Source organism: Loxodonta africana, chromosome 6 (genome assembly GCF_030014295.1).
Source record: "Loxodonta africana isolate mLoxAfr1 chromosome 6, mLoxAfr1.hap2, whole genome shotgun sequence".
Taxonomy (NCBI): Eukaryota; Metazoa; Chordata; class Mammalia; order Proboscidea; family Elephantidae; genus Loxodonta; species Loxodonta africana.
Genome location: NC_087347.1, coordinates 6,246,964 through 6,265,732, shown reverse-complemented (window position 1 = coordinate 6,265,732; position 18,769 = coordinate 6,246,964). Strand labels below are relative to the sequence as shown.

Below are 18,769 nucleotides of genomic sequence, written 5' to 3'. Positions count from 1 at the left end.
TTTGGAATCTACTTGGTGGCATTTTTTTTTTTTAAATGAGTGTTTGCTTTCATTGCTTTTCTTCTTTCATTTTTAATAACTTCTGAGATTGACATGCGAATTTTATAATCTGCAGGTTCTGTAGGAACGTATCCAGAACTAAACCGGTTGCCGTTGAGTCAATTCTGACTCATAGTGTCCCTTTAGGACCGAGTAGAACTGCCTCATAGGGTTTCCAAGGAGTGGCTGGTGGATTTGAACTGCCAACCTTTTGGTTAGCAGCCAAGTTCTTAACCACTGTGCCACCAGGGCTAAGGCATGCAGAAAGCATGGGGAAGACAGCCGTTTAAAATGGGAGAATGAACCTGGATCACAGAACATCTCCCCCATGGTAACTGATGAAATGAACAAAATGAGAGTGAAAACTAGCCACACACACACACACAAAAGCAGCAACCAAACAAGAAAGTAAGTACAATCTGGTGCCATAAACTTCAAAAGCTACTCAAATGAGATAAATAGCCTAAAGTGAAGACTGGCATCTAACCTCATCCTTCCTCCCCAGAAGACCCCCACAATTCCCAACACAGTTACTGTTGAGTCAGTTCTGACTTGTCTTAGCCACCTAGTGCCGCTATAACAAAATTACCCCAAGTGGATGGCTTTAACAAAGAGAAATTTATTTCTTCACAGTAAAGTAGGCTAAAAGGCCAAATTCAGGGTGTCAGCTCCAGGGGGAGGCTTTCTCTCTCTGTCAGCCTTCTCATCAATCTTCCCCCAGACTAGGAGCTTCTCTGCGTAGGGACCTGGAGACCAAGGGACGCGCTCTGCTCCCAGCACTGCTTTCTTGGTGGTATGAGGCCCCCCGTCTCTCTGCTCACTGCTTTTATATCCCAAGAGATTGCCTCAAGACACAATCCAGTCTTCTAGGTTGAGTCCTGCCTCACTAACACAACTGCTGCCCATTCTCCCTCATTAACATCACAGAGGCAGGATTGACAACATATAGGAAAATCACACAATACCGGGAATCATGGCCCAGCCAAGCTGACACACACATTTTTGGGGGACATAATTAAATCCATGACATGACTCATGGTGACCCCATGTGTTGCAGAGTAGAACTGCTCCATAACGTTTTCTTGGCTGTAATCTTTATGAAAGTAGATTGCTGGGCCTTTCTTCCACAGTGTTGCTGTGTGGGCTAGAAGCACCAACCTTTAGGTTAGTAGTCAAGTGCAAACAGTTCGTGCCACCCAGGGGCCAAAAGCCCTACTGGGGAGGAAAACCAAGGAGACAACATGCCAAGGATTCACAGTAATCCTTCTTGATATACAGAAGACACTTAATACAATTTGCATAATGAATCTTGAAGTGAGATGAAAGGGTAAGCAGGATAAGCAAACCACCCGGAGAAATCCAAGAGATTTCATTTTACTTGGATCCACAATCAACACCCATGGAAGCAGCAGTCAAGAAATCAAAAGATGCATTGTACTGGGCAAATCTGCTGCGAGAGATCTCTTTAAAGTGTTAAAAAGCAAAGATGTCACCTTGAGGACTAAGGTGTGCCTGACTCAAGCCATGGTGTTTTCAGTCTCCTCATATGTATGTGAAAGCTGGACAATGAATAAGGAAGATGGAAGAAGAATTGATGCCTTTGAAATGTGTTGGCGAAGAATATTGAATATACCATGGGCTGCCAAAAGAATGAACAAATCTGTTTCGGAAGAAGTGCGACCACAATGCTCCTTGGAAGCAAGGATGGTGAGACTGCATCTCACATATTTTGGACATGTTGTCGGGAGGGATCAGTCCCTGGAGAAGGACATCATGCTTGGTAAAGTAGAAGATCATCAAAAAAGAGGAAGACCCTCAACGAGATGTATTGACACAGTGGCTGCAACAATGGGCTCAAGCATAGCAACAATTGTGATGATGGCGCAGGACCAGGCAGTGTTTTGTTCTGTTGTGCATAGTGCTGCTGTGAGTCGGAACTGACTCAACAGCACCTAATGACAACAACAACACGCGCAAGGTTGTATTTTGGCTTTTTTTTTAAAAAAAAAAAATTTTTTTTTTTCAGCTTGAACTCGTATATGAGCAATTGCTCTGTTCTGCACTTGGCCCCTGGCCTTGTTCTGACTGATCCTTTTGAGTTTCTCCACCGTCTCTTTCCACAGATGTAGTCAATTTGATTCCAGTATTTTCCATCTAGTGAGGTCTACGTGTATAGTTGTTGGATATGTTGTTGAAAAAAGGTATTTTCCATGAAGAAATCGTTGATCTTGCAAAATTCTGTCATGCGATTTTTGGTGTCATTTCTATCATCAAGGCCATATTTTCCAACTACTCATCCTTCTTCTTTGTTTCCAACTTTCGCATTCCAATCATTAGTAATTATCAGCACATCTTGATTGCATGTTTGATCAATTCCAGACTGCAAAAATTAGTAAAAATCTTCAATTTTTTCATCTTTGGCTGTAATGGTTGGCAGGTAAATTTGAATAATAATTGTATTAACTGATCTTCCTTGCCAGCATACGGATATTATCCTGTCACTGACAGCATTGTATTCCAGCATAGATCCTCTAATGTTCTTTTTGGTGATGAATTGTGACGTCATTCCTCTTAAAATTTTTTTTCCCGGTGTCGTAGACCTTATGATTGTCCAATCCAAAATGGCCAATACCAGTCGTTTTCAGTCCACTAATGCCTAGGGTATCGATGTCTATGCATTCCATTTCATTTTTGACAACTTCCAATTTTCCTAGATTCATACCTTGTACATTCCACGTTTCAATTATTAATGGATACTTGCAGCTATTTCCTCTCATTTCGAGTCATGCCACATCAACGAATGAAGATTCCGGAAGCTGGACTCCATCCACATCATTAAGGTCGACCCTACTTTGAGAAGGCAGCCCTTCTCCAGGCGTATTTTGAGCACCTTCCAACCTGAGGGGCTCATCTTTCGGCTGTATATTACGTGGATCTTTATAAGACAGGAGCAGAGGGAGGTTTGACACACACACACACGTAGAAGAGAAGATAATGTGAAGACAAAGGCAGAAAGTGGATGATGCAGCCACAAAGAAAGCGGACCTTCCAAAACCTTGATTTTAGTCCAGTAATACTGATTTCATGTCTCTGGCCTCCAGAACTGTGAGAGAATAAAATTCTGTTGTCTTAAGCCACCTAGTTTGTGGAAATTTGTTATGTCAGCTACGGGAAACTGATAGAAAGGGTGCTCTGTCACAGGAATATGACACAGGCTCCTAACAAGGTGTGTGAATGGTGGTAAAATTCAGCAAAGCCTCAGGAGAAAAGCTGCATCCAGTCCTTCCACACCTGGTTTCTGTGCAACAATCTTATCCCCACTGTGCATTTCGTCTACAGGGACATAAACAAAATTTAATATCCCAGCTCTTAACTCATTCAGGTACAGTGAGAAGGGAGTCAAGGAGAATTTGTCCACATTGTATTTGAGCAAATAGAAGATTTCTAAAGAGCAACCCACGTTAAACACGAATAAGATAAAAAGAAACAGGATATCTACTACCCAGACCCCCAAGACATCAATAAAATGTGTGTGTGTGTGTTGGGGGAGGAACATAGCATGGGTGAGACAGATGAAGAAACTTGTCTGGAAGAAAAAGTAACCAAATAAATAAAAGAGGACAATCCCTTACATGTGTTTTATGTTATCGTAAGTTAATAACATTAATTTACTGAAATAAGAGCTGGGAGAGAATATAAAGCAATAGAATGAGAAGGAAAAGAGGTAATACAGGAAAGGAAATCAGATGAAAATCAGAAATAATCCAATACAGAAATGGATTAGAAAAATCCGGAAACAAACCAGGCACAATTCAGCTTAATTACTGATTTAGAGGAAAAACTTAAACCAATTACAGGGAATGCAGTGAAAAATGACTTAAGTCTTTAAGCAGTTCAAAAAACGTTAGTTGATGTCCATGAAAAAGAGACTTTTAACAATAGATCTCCTCCCCACCCCCCCCGAAGTTACAAGGAAGGGTATTGTTATGGATTGAATTGTGTTCCCCCAAAATGTGCATGTCAACTTGGTTAGGCCATGATTCACAGTATTGTGTGGTTGTCCACCGCTTTTGTGATTTGATGTGACTCTTTTCCTATGTACTGTAAATCCTAAACTCTATGATGTTCATGAGGCAGGATTAGAGGCAGTTATGTTAAAGAGGCAAGACTCAATCTGTAGGATTAGGTTGTATCTAGAGTCAGGTTAGGTTGTATCTTTTGAGATATACGAGAGAGAAGCGAGCAGAGAGGAGTGGGACCTCATGCCACCAAGAAAGAAGCATTGGAAGTAGAGAATATCTTTTAGACCTGGGGTCCCTTGGCTGAGAAGCTCCTAGACTGGGAGAAGACTGATGACAAGGACCTTCCCCAGAGCCAACAGAGACAGAAAGCCCTCCCCTGGATCTGGTGCCCTGAATTTGGATTTCTAGCCTCCTAGGATGTGAGAGAATAAATGTTCTGTTTGTTAAAGCCATGCACTTGTGGTATTTTTGTTATATAGCAGCACCAGGTAGTTAAGACCGAATGGTTTCCAAAATAAAGGAAATACAGCAACAGATCAAAAGCTTTCGCTATGTTCCAAGAAAAACTGATACAGAGCAACCAACACCAAGAGAGATCCTGGATAAGTTATGAACTTCAGGGAAAGTGAGAAGAGGAATCTGGTTAGCCTCAGCTTTCTACACAGTAGCTTTCAATGTCAGATGAAAATGAAGGTATATTTACAAAGTTTTTAGTGCAAAGTGTAACTCATGAATTTTTCTACTCACTCAATATTCCAAAATATGAAATCCCTCAGGATATAGTAAAACATAGTACTCATGTATAAATCAGAATGTTTTCAAATGCAATGTAATAGAAAATCCAGTGCCCAATGGCTTAAACAATGAGAATTTAGAATATCACTTAACAAGAGTAGAGGTGGGACAGTTTCAGGGCTGATCATTCCTGTGGCTCAGTGATATCCTCAAAGATCCAGGTCTTTGCCTCTATCAGAGCTGCCATCCTTAGGATGTTGGGTGGCTGCCTTCATGGTCACAAAATGTCTGCAGCAACAGTAGGCATTATGTGCTTACATCCTAGGCACTACATGCTTACATTATAGATATTGCATATTTCATCTAATATCTCAAGATAGTAGAAGGGCCAGTGGGGCAAAGTGACTACCATGATTGTCTTAATCAGCATTTACCTGCCTTTAGAAGGAGAGTCGCCACTTTTCTGTCAGTTTGTCATGCTATGATGGCTTGCGTGTTGCTCTCATGCTGAAAGCTATGCCACCGGTATTTCAAATATCAGCAGGGCCCCACGTGGTGGACAGGTTTCAACAGAGCTTCCAGATAAAGACAGACTAGGAAGAAGAACCTGGTGATCTACTTCCAAAAAAAGGAATACTGAATAAGGAAGACCGAAGAAGAATTGATGCCTTTGAATTATGGTGTTGGCAAAGAATATTGCATATACTGTGGACTACCAGAAGAACGAACAAATCTGTCTTGGAAGAAGTACAGCCAGAATGCTCCTTAGAAGCCAGGATGGCAAGACCTGGTGTCACGTACTTTGGACGTTATCAGGAGGGACCAGTCCCTGGAGAAGGACATCGTGCTTGGTAAAGTAGAGAGTCAGTGAAAAAGGGGAAGACCCTCAACGAGATGGACTGACACGGTGGCTGCGACAATGGGCTCAAGCTTAGCAACAGTTGTAAGGATCACACGTTTTGTGCATGTGATTGCTGTGAGCGGGAATGGACTCAGACACCTAACAACGACTACACCACCAAGGAGGGGAGCAGTAGGGCTCTGCTAATATGGAAGCAGGTGGGATTGGCCTTTCTGTAGGCAAAGTTCAATACTTGCCACAACCCCCAAGTCCTTCTAGAAAATAAATTACTTGATGATGAAATCTAAACAATCAAAAGATTCAAGTCCTGTTAAAAGGACTAGTGCAGAATGGCTGCACAGCTTGAAGAACGTAATCAGTACCACTGAACTGTATATGTAGAAACGGCTGAATCGATGTAAGTTCTGCCATGTACAGCCTCAACACCCAGCAACGAAAAATAACACAAATTATAAAAAAAGGACTAGTGCAATACTCCACGTGAGAATATGGTAGAACAAGCTCTCCAGAATTCTGCACAGTAGGTGAACAAATATAGTTGCTTTTTGATTATATTCTGTGAACTTTGTCAGTTGCCACACTTACTGACCACTTACTCTATGCCAGGGACCGTTGGGAACCTGGCATGTACGCATTCATTATATTTTCTCATTAATTTTAAGAGGTGGATAATATTTTAGTCCCCATTTTACAGATGTGGAAACTGAGGCCCAGAGAGATTAAGCAACAGTATGTCCAAGGTTATACTTAAGTTGCTGGTGGAGTTGGTACTCAAACACCCAGTAGTTTGGCTTCAAAGACTGCACTCTTAAGCATTATATACATGCTGGTAGCAACCGCTACCTTAATTAGTGTTTATTAACTAATTGGTTTCCCGTGAAACCGATATTACTGAAAATAGTGATTCTTAAACTACCTTTGGGAAAAATCATTGCTATGTGACTAGGCAGATGTGGTAGGTCAGTTACTTTGGCCCTGGAATACTTAATATCAATATTTAATATCATCTAGGAGGTACATCTCCTGGAGGAATGATTGGCCTGGAAGAGCCCTTAGAAGTTATCTACCTCTGTATCAGATGCTTCAGGCCCCTAGGACACCTTATCTCTTGAGCATCCCATCTCTGCCAACACACTGCCAGTGAAAAGGTCCATTCTGGTTCCAACAACTCTCACTATTATTCTTTGTTTTCACATTGAGCCTCCAGGGCAGAACAGAACAAGGCTCTTTCCTTTTCTACAGGAGTAGTTTTTTAGACATTTAAGCCCACATTTTCCTCTACCTAAAATGCTCCCTAGAAGTGAGGATGGCAAGACGTCGTCTCACATACGCTTTGGACCTCAACAAGATGGACTGACAGTAGCTGCAACAATGAGCTCAAGCATAACAAGGATTGTGAGGACTGCGCAGGACTGGGCCGTGTTTCCTTCCGTTGTACGTAGAGTCACTATGTAACTCTACAGTACCTAACTGCAACAACATCACACCCAACGTCGTCTTGATTTCAGGGCAAGCACCCTCAGCTTCTTCCACATGATGAGGTTTCGGGTCTCCTGGCCACCATTCTCTCTGTAACACTGTTTACTTGGGAGGTGTCTTTCAGACAAGCCCTTCTAGGTGGGGCAGGCACTCCACCGACTAGCAGCAGAGCCCCTTCCTCAGGTCTACTGATGCAAACCCAAACTGTGTTACAGCTTTGGTGGCTACATCACACCGTTGACTCGTGTGACACTCAGCTAAACCTCTGAATCTTTCCACAATTTCTCCTGCTGAGCCACCTCTATCATTTAGTGTGTTCACCGTCCCATCCAGTTCCATGTCATTCTTCAAATCAGATCCATGCTTTTGATAAAAATGTTGTCTACAACAGAGCCAGAGAGCACTACAGCCCAATGCTAGAAATGTGTCCACGTTTACGCCAATGTACTAGTCGATATTTTTCTGAGAATGGCCAGTCAACAAGTTACAAACCTTCCCAGCCACAGTACCACCTGGCTCACAGTTTTTTTTGCTGCCTTTAATGAGACCATGAGATGAACACTTTGTCAAGCGTATGCCTAATACACACACACGCACACACACACACATATTATTGGTGTATATACATATATATAATAAAATAAAACTGTTGCCATCGAATTGATTCTGACTCATAGCAACCTGATATATACAAATATATATCATATATATACAATAAGTACAGACGTTTATATACATATGTATATATGTATAAAACCCAAAACTCGTTGCCAGCGAGTCAATTCCGACTCATAGCAACCCTATAGGACAGAGCAGAACTGCCCCATAGGGTTTTCAAGGAGTGGCTGGTGGATTCAAACTGCTGGCCTTTTGGTTAGCAGCCAGCCGTTTAACCACTGCGCTACTAGGGCATAGCATTTATCTGTCAGAATAGTGACTAACGAAAGCTAAAATTAGGCTAGACTGCTGTGTGCCTTATACTATAAGATGACACGACTTGTTTTCACTGCTTGTTTTTAATAAGAACTCACCAGTCATTTTAATTATCTGTTCTGGGATATTTCCTGGGATCCACATGAGGTTCATGTATTACAACCTGACCTTTTCTTTCATGAGTCACCAGTCTTCGCTGTAATTTCTTTCACTCAACCGCTGTGATTCAGCCAGACCAGGAAACTCGCTTTCTTACTCATACCTGAGCCTTCCCAAAGCCTGCACCAGAGTGAAATCCCCAAAACAGCTCATCCGTCTAGACCTCTGCCTCAGGGAACTCAAGCTGCAACCGCTAGCAGGGCCTTTCATGCCACAAGGTGGCGTGCAAGCCACTAACCAATCAAAATGGTGCCCAACGTAAGGCTTCCAACAGGCACCTTCCCACTCAAGGACCCAACATCCTCCTCCTCGGCTAACAAACTCTCTCCCATTCTTCCCAGTAACAGCAAGACTAAAACAGAAACAAGACAGAAATACACTGTACCACAGACCAAACTATAAACTACACAACTGGACCAAGCGCCCAGTGCAGGGAAGACTCACGACCACTTGCTTGGGCAGCATGAGAAATGTGATTGACCGGATACTCCAAGGAATGACTTCCCTGAAGGACCTCGACGGTGGCCTTACGCAGTTCCTGGACTTCCATGAGGCACAGTGCCCTGTTCCACCCTCTGTGGGCTCTATCCATCTTGCTGAATTCCATTCAAGAGTCACATCCTGTTATAAAAGAAAAAACACCAGGAAGCCAAACCTGTTGTGGAGTTGATTCTGATTCATGGCAACCCCACGTGTTACAGAGTAGAACCAGACTCCATAGGGCTTTCTTGGCTGTATCTTTGTGGAAGCAGACGGTCAGGCCTTTCTTCCATATTGCTGCTGGCTGGGTTTGAACCACCAACCTTAAGGTTAGTAGCCTCGTAGCCGAGAGAAAATGATTTGCATCCAGAGAGCTTTCATCCTGTTATATCTCTGTGGTATTTGTAACGTTATTTCTCTTCTTACATGAAAATACTAAATTTGGGTTTTTTTTAGTAACCATGCTCTATAAAAAAAAAAAAAATCTGAGATTGTAATGATTATTTTGATTTATCTTTTCAGTCATTTCCTCTAAACTGATTGCTACCTCTTCTACAGTTATTATGCTGTGACCTACGTACCTGATGTGTCATTTCATTTAAAATGTGAAGACTTCATAGTCAGATTGCCAGGTCTTTGGGAAAATCTGTCTTTCCATTCCCCTTGACACATATCAATTCATATGAGCAAATATTTATTGATGCCTGCTCTAAGCAAGGAAACCCTGGTTGCGTAGTAGTTAAGGGCTATGGCTGCTAACCGAAAGGTTAAGTTTGAATCTACCAGGCACTCCTTGGAAACTCTATGAGGCAGTTGTACTCTGTCTTATAGGGTCACTATGAGTTGGGATCTATTTGACGGCAACAGGTTTGGTTTTTTGGTTTGCTCTATGCAAAGCCCAGTACTGAACTCTGTGCAGTATAAAAAGATGACCCTGGTAGAAATGAATTCTGCCTTCAAAGAGTAGAGTCCTTGTTAGGTGCTGTCAAGTCAATTCCAACTCATCGTGACTCTGTGAACAACAGAACGCCATCCTCAGAACCACTGCTATGCTTGAGCCCCTTGTTGCAGCCACTGGGTCAATCCATCTCATAGAAGGTCTTCCTCTTTTTATTTGCTGACCTTCTGCTTTACCAAGCATGATGTCCCTCTCCAGGGACTGATCCTTCCTGATTCCATGTCCAAAGTATTTGAAACGAAGTCTCCACCTTGCTTCTAAGGAGAATTCCGGCTGTACTTCTTCCAAGACAGATTTGTTCATTCTTTTGACGGTCCAGTATTCTTCAGCAACACCGTAATTCAAAGACATCAATTCTTCTTTGATCTTCCTTATTCATGGCCCAGCTTTTGCATGCATATGAGGCAGTTGAAAACACCATGGCTTGGGTCAGGTGCACCTTGGTCCTCAAGGTGACCTTAGTCCTCAAAGTAGGGAAGTAGAAGGTATTAAGCACAAGGTGGGATTTGAGCTGGCTGTGGGGCTTTTGATCTGTGGAAATAGAGGTTGAGTATTCCAGGCCAAGGAACACATGGACAAAGACATAGAAACAGGACACGTATGGGGATGTGCTCATTTGACGGTCAAGACTTTGACTTGAGGATAGGCTTGGCATTATAGACTGGGGCCAGATGATACATGTACTCAATGGTGAGCAGAGCATCTTGTACTGAATTGTATGGTGACTCCAGAGCTAAGGAGGCATATTTGGGAAAGAGAATTGGAGTGATTGTGAGGCCGGGAGGCCAGTGAAAAGACAAGAAGTAATCCAGACCTTGACTGTTTTTGTGTGAGAGACCGAGAATGGAAGAGAAAGGCGTAAAATAATGAGAAAGTGTAATTCATAGGAGCTGCGGTCTGGCTCAGGGGGAAAGATCAAAAGGTAACACCGGGGCTTCAGCCTGGGGGGCAGGAAGTGCTACTGACAGAACTGTAGACCATCTTAGGGAAAGAAAGGATGCTGAAAACTGGAGAATTGGAGGGACAAAATATAGATGAGAAGACAGGGAAGGAGCTAGAAAGGGATAACAGAGATAAGGGAAGGCGTTTGAAGTTAGGGAGGCACGAACTTATTCGTAGGATAAATGGAAAGAAAGAATTTAACGGTTTTAAAAAGCAAAGATTCCACTTTGATGACAAAGTTGCACCCGACCCAAGCCGTGGTCTTTTTACTCACCTCATATGCATTTGAAAGCTGGACAATGAAAAAAGAAGACACGTGAAGAATTGACGCATTCAAACCGTGGTGCTGGTGAAGAATATTGAATACACTGTAGAACGAACACATCAATCTTAGAGGAAATACAACCAGAATGCTCCTTGGAAATGAGGCTGACGAGACTTCAGCTCGCTTACTTTGGACTCATCATCAGGAAAGACCCATCGCTGGAAAATGGCATCATGGTTGGTAAAGCAGAGGGTCAGTGAAAATGAGGGAAACCCTCAGTGAGACGAATTGACACAATTGTCACAACAATGAACTCAAACATACCAACAATCATGAAGATGGCACAGGACCGGACAACACATAAGGTCACCAGTAGTCAGAGCTGACTTGATGGCAACTAACAACAACTCTTTAAACCCTAAGGGGCGCTTGATTTCTTAACCGTGGTCCGGAACCAGCTCTTCTTCTGTGATATAATCTACATTGACATCTCTTTATACTTACCATCTTTCTTTTCCAGAAATCCCAATACTCTTCCTCTGTTCTCACGCCATACAGAGCCACTTTCTGAGATTTTTGGTGACGCCATTGAGTCTTTACTGAATCACTGGAGCCAGCACAGAGCTGAGTTTTGGTAAGTCTTGGCAAGTCTTCTGTAATGACCCAGATGTGTACTAGGAAGACAGAACATACCTGTTATGGATTGAGTTGTGTCCCCCAAAAATGTTTCTACTTGGCTAGGCCATGATTTCCAGTATTGTGTGATTGTCCACCATTTTGTCATCTGATGTGATTTTCCTGTGTGTTGAAAATCCTACCTCTGGTTGCTATGAGTTGAAATTGACTCCATTTCAACAAGTCTTTTTTATGTTAATGAGGCAGGACTCAATCTACAGGATTAGGTTATTTCTTCAGTCAATCTCTTCTGAGATATAAAAGAAAGAATCAAGCAGAGAGGAGGGGGACATCATTACCACTAAGCAAGAAGAGCCAGGAGTGTGCATCCTTTGAACCCAAGATCCCCACACTGAAAAGCTCCTAGACCAGGGGACGATTGATGACAAGGACCTTCCCCCCAGAACCTCCAGAGACAGAATGGCTTCCCTTGGAGTTGGCACTCTGACTTTGGACTTCTAGCCTTCTAAACTGTGAGAGAATATATTTCTGTTTGTTGAAACCATCCACTTGTGGTATTTCTGTTATAGCAGCACTAGATAACTAAGGCAATGCCTTTACTGACCAAAGCACATATGTGTTCCTCTCAGCAGGGAGTTACGCATTATCATGTGGCCTCTCTTCCTTCCTTTGCCCAATTACAGATTTCCTAAAGCTCCCCTGGGCTCGCGGATCATGCTTATTAGTCTGAACGCTGCACAGTATACAGGATGTTGCTTATTCTCTTTTAATACTTTAATTATTCCATTGATACTTGGAAATAGGTTACAGTGCAGTCAAATTATAAGCTCATTGCTCATTTGAAAATAAAAACTGGGGCTTTTAATTACTGTGAATGGAATAGTGGACAATCTGAACTTTCAGAGAACCAGCTCCACTTCTTCCATTTTTTTCAGCAGTGTGACTTTAAGCAACTTAGGTAACATTTCTGAACCTAAATCCATCTCTACGCAATGAGAAGAATAACCCTCATATCACTCGAAGGGCTGTGGTGTGGTGTCTTTGTTGTTGTTGTTAGTGTTACCGAACACTAGAAGGTGAGTTCTGTCCCATGCGCTCAGACTTGCCAATGATCTGGACACTGGTCTTTGAGACAGAGAAAGTAACTTTACTGCAGTGTGCACAGCAAAGATCCAAGAAGAAGTTCCTCAGATCTGATTGTCCGAGCTATGGGAAAGAGGGCTTATATGTGATTTGGGCAGCAAGATGGCAGCCACGCAGGCGTACTGGGGAGGGTAAATTGTTGAAGGCAGCCAGGAAACAGGAGGTGACGTGGTTCTTGTCGACCTTTTGCTTTGGAACAAGATCCAGGTGATGATTTTCTTTCTGATTCATTCCACTGGTTGCTTCATCCTCTGTTGAGATCAATTAGCAGTCATAGCTGGCTCTTCTGCGTGAGCGTGGTGGGCCAAATCTGGCTTGGGCTAGTTTAAGGACAGATGGAAACTTACTGACATTCATAGGGTCAGGTTATATTAGTTGCCATCTAGCTGATTCTGACTCACGGTGAGCCCATGTGTACAGAGTAGAACTACTCCATAGTGTTTTCAAGGCTGTGACCTTTTGGAAGCAGGTTACCAGGCCTATCTTCTGAGGTGCCTCTGCCAAACTCTTGGCTAGCAGTCAAGGGCTTAACTGTTTTTGGCACCCCGGATCTCCATGGTACTTAAATTGCCATGTGCTAAGAAACTGGATGGTATGACCTTGTCTGCTTAGTCTCTGGGTAATCGTCCAACTTCCGTGTTTTGCTTTTGGGGGACTTAGTTCATGATGTATTTTTCTGAAAACTCAGTGATTTCTTATTGCCAGCCATGTTTCACATATTCCTCATTGAACCCATAGTAAAAGAATTGGGTCTTTCAAAGATGAGTTTACTTGGCTTTGGAACAAGTCTGCCGTGTAAATTCTCCATGAGTGTGAGCCCTGAAGTTTGAAGAGTGACTACAGTGCTCCTACCATGGTTTGATGGGCACTTCAAGGCACAGTGAAAAGGCAGTGGAAGCTTCCAGTGACTTTGATTCAGCTCCAGTGTGTTCCCTGGGCAGGCCTGCAGGACTGTAGAGTGGAGGTGAGGTGGTCAGGTAAAAGTAGGAAGGTACAAAGTTCAAATCCAATTTGAAGGCCTACTCCTCTAAACTTAGATGTAAGAGACGTTTTCTGTGCTCTCTAAGTATAAAATGTCTTTCTACGTAAGTGGTGTATTTTAAAATGGTACATGTTAAACTCTGAGCAGTAAGAATTGCCAGTTTTTATGTCTGATATTATGTGTGTACAAAAGCAAATCGATGAAATGTGAAGCGTCTTACATTTGTGTAAATAACTGGAAAAGAATAAAGTATGAATTTTGCTAATTCTTTATCATGGAAGCAAACATTGTAAGCCCTTGAGGTTCTAGTTCTGAGATCGAACATTCACAATTTGGCTCTTCCCAAGCAGTCCCCAAGGTCTGAGACATGATATCATTTGAGACAGAGACAGCTGTACTTACCTAGAGGATTGTTACAAGGTTCCAATGAGTAATGTACATAAACCATTTGGCACGCATTTGCACCAGAAGGCTGTTACATGGCAGCTAGCCCCTTAGCTATTGGGGGAGCCTCGGCGTCTGCCTAAAATCCGCACCACAATTAGCAGTTCTCCTGATGTTGAGATTCACAGAAATCTGGGGACATAGCCAAGATGTCAAAAATCTGCTCCATACAGTTTGTTTAGAAGAATGCTTTCCAACAGAGGTATTGCCTCAACGACAATTTAAAATTCCTATAGCGGCCAGCACCTGCCTTCGCAAACTGCAGTGTTTCAGTTATAAAGCTTGGCTTCTCCCCAGCCCATTATAGTAATGTATCAAAAGATATATTGGACTGGAAATGAATCTTATTTGATAGATTTTGTTGTGAATATCCTAGTCAACTACTTTAAAAAGGGATGTGAGCAATCTGAACATTACATTCTAGATGGAGTTCCAAAGATAATAGATTATACAAACGCCAAAGCCATTTTACGTCACATAAACATCACTTCCATTGGGAAACGAGTGTGTGAGTGTGTGTGTTTCCTGCATGCTACCTTTACTAACTATAAATAAAACTGCCCAGTGTGAGAAAAAATGAAAAGGAGCTAGCCAGAAGCAGGATGTTTTTTTTATTATTATTATTATCCTGTTTTTTTTCCACAAACACTGAGGCAGCTTTTGTAACCCAGATGTGAAGGAGGTCACCTCTCATTGTTTTAACACCTGCTGTCTTTTAAAAGGGACATGATTTTCACAAGCCATTCATAAATTCAGCCTTAAACCTACCACAAAAATGACTGTCACGGATATCTTCATAATACTTCTGAGTAAATAACACTCGTCTATCCAATTTCTGTTTGGGTATCATACCATTCTCCTCCCTCCCTCCCTTCTTGCTATTTTATTTTTACAATGCTTATAATAAAACAATAGTTTCTGATATCCAGAGTAGAAAGCTAATTGCAAGTACTAGCTACATGGTTCATAAGAGTGCTCCGTTGAGTCATTATTGAGACACGTTCAGGGTCTTGAACTGCGAACGACCCAGACTACAAAAGCAAGGTGCAACTTAAGAGCAGAGAAAATATCTACTTCGTCTATTAATTCACCCCAGTAGACTGCTAGAATTAAGAGATACATTGTCTGGGTTTTTTAAAAAGTCAGGCTGATGGCTAGGAGGAATTTTTACATGCTCATGTCTTCCTCCATTTATGTTCCAGTTGGCTTCCTCCTCGTCCTTTTCTGTGTATTCTTTCTACTTAGAAGGGCAGGACCTCCTTAGAAGAAGCATTGCCCTGCCCCGCCAGGGAGCATTATACAGGGTTAGGATAGTGTCACAGATTGGATTGTGTCCCCCAGAAATATGTATCAACTTGGCTAGGCCATAATTCCCAGTATTGTGTGATTGCCCACCACTTTGTTATTTGACGTGATTTTCCTGTGTGTTGTAAATCCAATCTCTGTGATGTTAATGAGGTGAGATTAGTGGCAGTTATGTTGATGAGGCAGGACTCAATCTATAAAATCAGATTGTGTTTTAAGTGGATCTCTTTGAGATATAAAAGAGAAAAGTGAGCAGAGAGACATGGGGGACTTCATACCACAAGAAAGCAGTGCTGGAAGCAGAGCGGGTCCTTTGTATATAGGGTTCCTGCAAGGAGAAGCTCCTAGACCAGATGAAGATTGATGACAACGACCTTCTTTCAGAGCCGACAGAGAGAGAGAGACAGGGAGCCTCCCCCTGGAGCTGGCACCCTGAATTCGGACTGCTAGCCTACTGAACTGTGATAGAATAAACTTCTGTTTGTTAAAGGCATCCACTTGCATTTCTGTTACAGCAGGACTAGATGACTGAGACAGAGAGTAACTACCTACTGCTAGGACAGGCTGCAGCAGTGGGCTTAAACTCACCAGCTACCGTCAGGATGGTGCAGTGTTTTGTTCCGTTATATACAAGGTCGCCATGAGTCAGAACCAACTGGAAAGGAAGTCATGGCCTCTCAGAGTGGTGTCAAGCCTGGTCTGTCAGACTCCCCACCCGCCTTCTACCCCGAGGCATTTTACTGTTTAAATAACCAGTTCAGCCTATTGAGGCTGTGAACCGAAATATGAACGCCATCTTGCACATGTGTCTGCCCAAGAGACTTGTCTACTTACGCTTCTCATGCTGAGAAATTTGAGACTTTTTATTTGTCCTCATACATGAAGTACAGACAACTAGAATAGCTACATCTTAAGCATTGTGCTCTTTTAAACTGTCTGTATGGGATCAAATTGACAACAGCTACTCGAAAGGTCAGATAGGAAGCTTAGGGGGCAGTGAGTTTATGTTGATGGGGAGGAAAAATTTGGAAACGGAGAGTGAGAAAGGTTGCTCAACTTGAAGAATGTAAACAATGTCACTGAGTTGTACGGGTAGAAACTGTCGAAGTGGTATATGTTTTGCTGTGCATATTCTCAACGGTAACAACAAAATTAATTATTTTAAAAAGAATAGCTACGAGTTAAAAAAAAGGTTTTATTAAAATATAATCTACATGCAGAAGAGTGGGCAAGTCTTAAATGTACAGTTCAATGGATTTTCAGTGCCTTCTGGGCCGTTGCACCGTGGGGCTCAGCTCTCTGCTGGCTCTTGGCCAGAGCCTCCTTTGGGCCAATTCATAGAATGGTAGCTGGCTTCCCTCAAAGTGAGCAAGCAAGAGGAAGCAGGGATAATTCCTTTTTTTTTTAATCGTTTTTTAGATAAAGGTTTACAGAGCAAATTAGCTTCTCACTAAACAAGACGCATATTGTTTTGTGACGTTGGTTGCCAGCCCTGCGAAGTGTCAACACTCTCTTCTTCTGGACCTTGGGTTCCCCATTTCCATTCATCCAGCTTTCCTGTCCCCTCCTGCCTTCTCGTCCTTGCCCCTGGGCTGGTGTGCCCATTTAGTCTCGTATACATGGTTGAGCTACATGTGTTATTGTTTGTTTTATTGGCCTGTCTAATTTTTGGCTGAAGGGTGAACCCCAGGAGTGACTTCAGTACTGAGTTAAAAGGGTGTCTGGGGGCCATACTCATGGGGTTTCTCCAGTCTCTGTCAGGCCAGTAAGCCTGGTCTTTTTGTGTGAGTTAGAATTTTGCTCTACGTTTTTCTCCAGCTCTGTCCAGGACCCTCTATTGTGATCCCTGTCGGAGCAGTTGGTGGTGGTAGCCGGGCTCCATCTAGTTGTGCTGGACTAGGTCTGGTGGGGGCTGTAGCAGTTGTGGTCCATTAGTCCTTGAGCAGGGATAATTCTATTCAGCTACTTTGATGTACAAATAAATGCCTTCAAGGAGCAATACTTGGCTGTGTATTTCCCTACCCTGTGTACATGAGTGGAGAAGTCATTCTTTTTAAGCTTTGTTATTGTTGTTGTTAGGTACTGTTAAGTCAGTTCTGACTCATGGAACAAAACACTGCCTGGTCCTGCACCATCCTCACAATCATTACTATGTCTGAGCTAACCTTGTGGTTAGCAGCCGAACTTTTAACTACGGCATCACCAGGGCTTTGCCACGTTGCCCACAGGAAGAGGGAAACCCACATCCCCCTGACGATGACCAGATGTGGAATGTCTTCAGACTCTGGAAGAAGCTGTGGTTCTCTCATGAGTAGGATTCTGGCAGGAAGCCTGGCCCTGGTTCTCCAGCCCTGGCCTTGGACCAACCTGGTCCAATCATTTGCAAAATTGACCCCTTCACGCCCATCTACTGAGAAGTGCAGACATCTCTGGGGATGATCAATTTCTGTTTTTTAAAGAGCCAGAAGTCCAGGTGGGGTCACCTTCATTTTGGCTTGCTTTGAGACCTTGGGAATGAAGTGGAACTAGGATGAGTGTCATGGATTGAATAGTGTCCCCCAAAAATGTCTGTTAACTTGGCTAGGCCATGATTCCCAGTATTGTGTGATTGTCCACCATTTTGTCATCTGATGCGATTTTCCCATGTGTTGTACATTCTACCTCTATGTTGTTGATGAGGTGGGATTACTGGTAGTTATGTTAATGAGGCAGGACTCAGTCTATAAGATTAGGTTGTGTCTTCAATCTCTTTTGAGATATAAAAAAGAGTAGTGAGCAGAGAGACAGGAAGATCTCATACCACCAAGGAAGTAGTGCCAGGAGCAAAGTGCATCCTTTGGACCCGGGGTCCCTGTGCTGAGAAGCTCCTAGACCAGGGAAAGATCGATGACAAGGACGTTACCCCAGAACCGATAGAGAGATTAAGCCTTCTCCTAGAGCAAACACCTTGAATTTGGACTTTTAGCCTCCTAAACTGTGAGAGAGTAAATTTCTCTTTGTTAAAGCCATCTGCTTGTGGTATTTCTGTTATAGCAGCACAAGATAACTAAGACAATCACCTTGCTTTTTTGATGACTTGGATTCTGATGGTGAGTTGTTAAGCCACTTGACTGCTAACGTAAAGGTCAGCGGTTCTAACCCTCCCACTCCCAGGGACAAAGATGTGGCAGCCTGCTTCCATAAAGATTATAACCTTGGAAACTCTATGAGGCAGTTCTAGTCTGTTCTACAGGGTCACTATGAGTTGGAATCAACTTGACAGCAGTGGGGGTTTCTATTAGCAATATAATGGAAGCTGAGTTCAGACAGAGGCAAATAAAGAAATTAGACAGTCAGCTGTGAAGAAAAGGCAAAAAAAAAAAAAAAGAAGAAGAAATGGATAAAA

At 42.7% G+C, this 18,769-nt stretch overlaps 1 protein-coding gene across 1 annotated transcript in view; it reads right to left on the bottom strand.

Annotated features, from left to right (window-relative positions):
* The window catches only part of IQCA1 (IQ motif containing with AAA domain 1), a 176,441-nt gene extending 164,302 nt beyond the window's left edge, over positions 1 to 12,139 (bottom strand). Inside the window, exons 1-2 of the mRNA XM_064286503.1 lie at positions 11,379 to 12,139; positions 8,684 to 8,850 (exon numbers count right to left, since the gene is read on the bottom strand). Coding sequence (XP_064142573.1) covers positions 8,684 to 8,850; positions 11,379 to 11,381 — 170 coding nt within the window. The 5' untranslated portion in view covers positions 11,382 to 12,139. The remainder of the gene's footprint in view (positions 1 to 8,683; positions 8,851 to 11,378) is intronic.
* Positions 12,140 to 18,769: the final 6,630 nt, after the last annotated feature.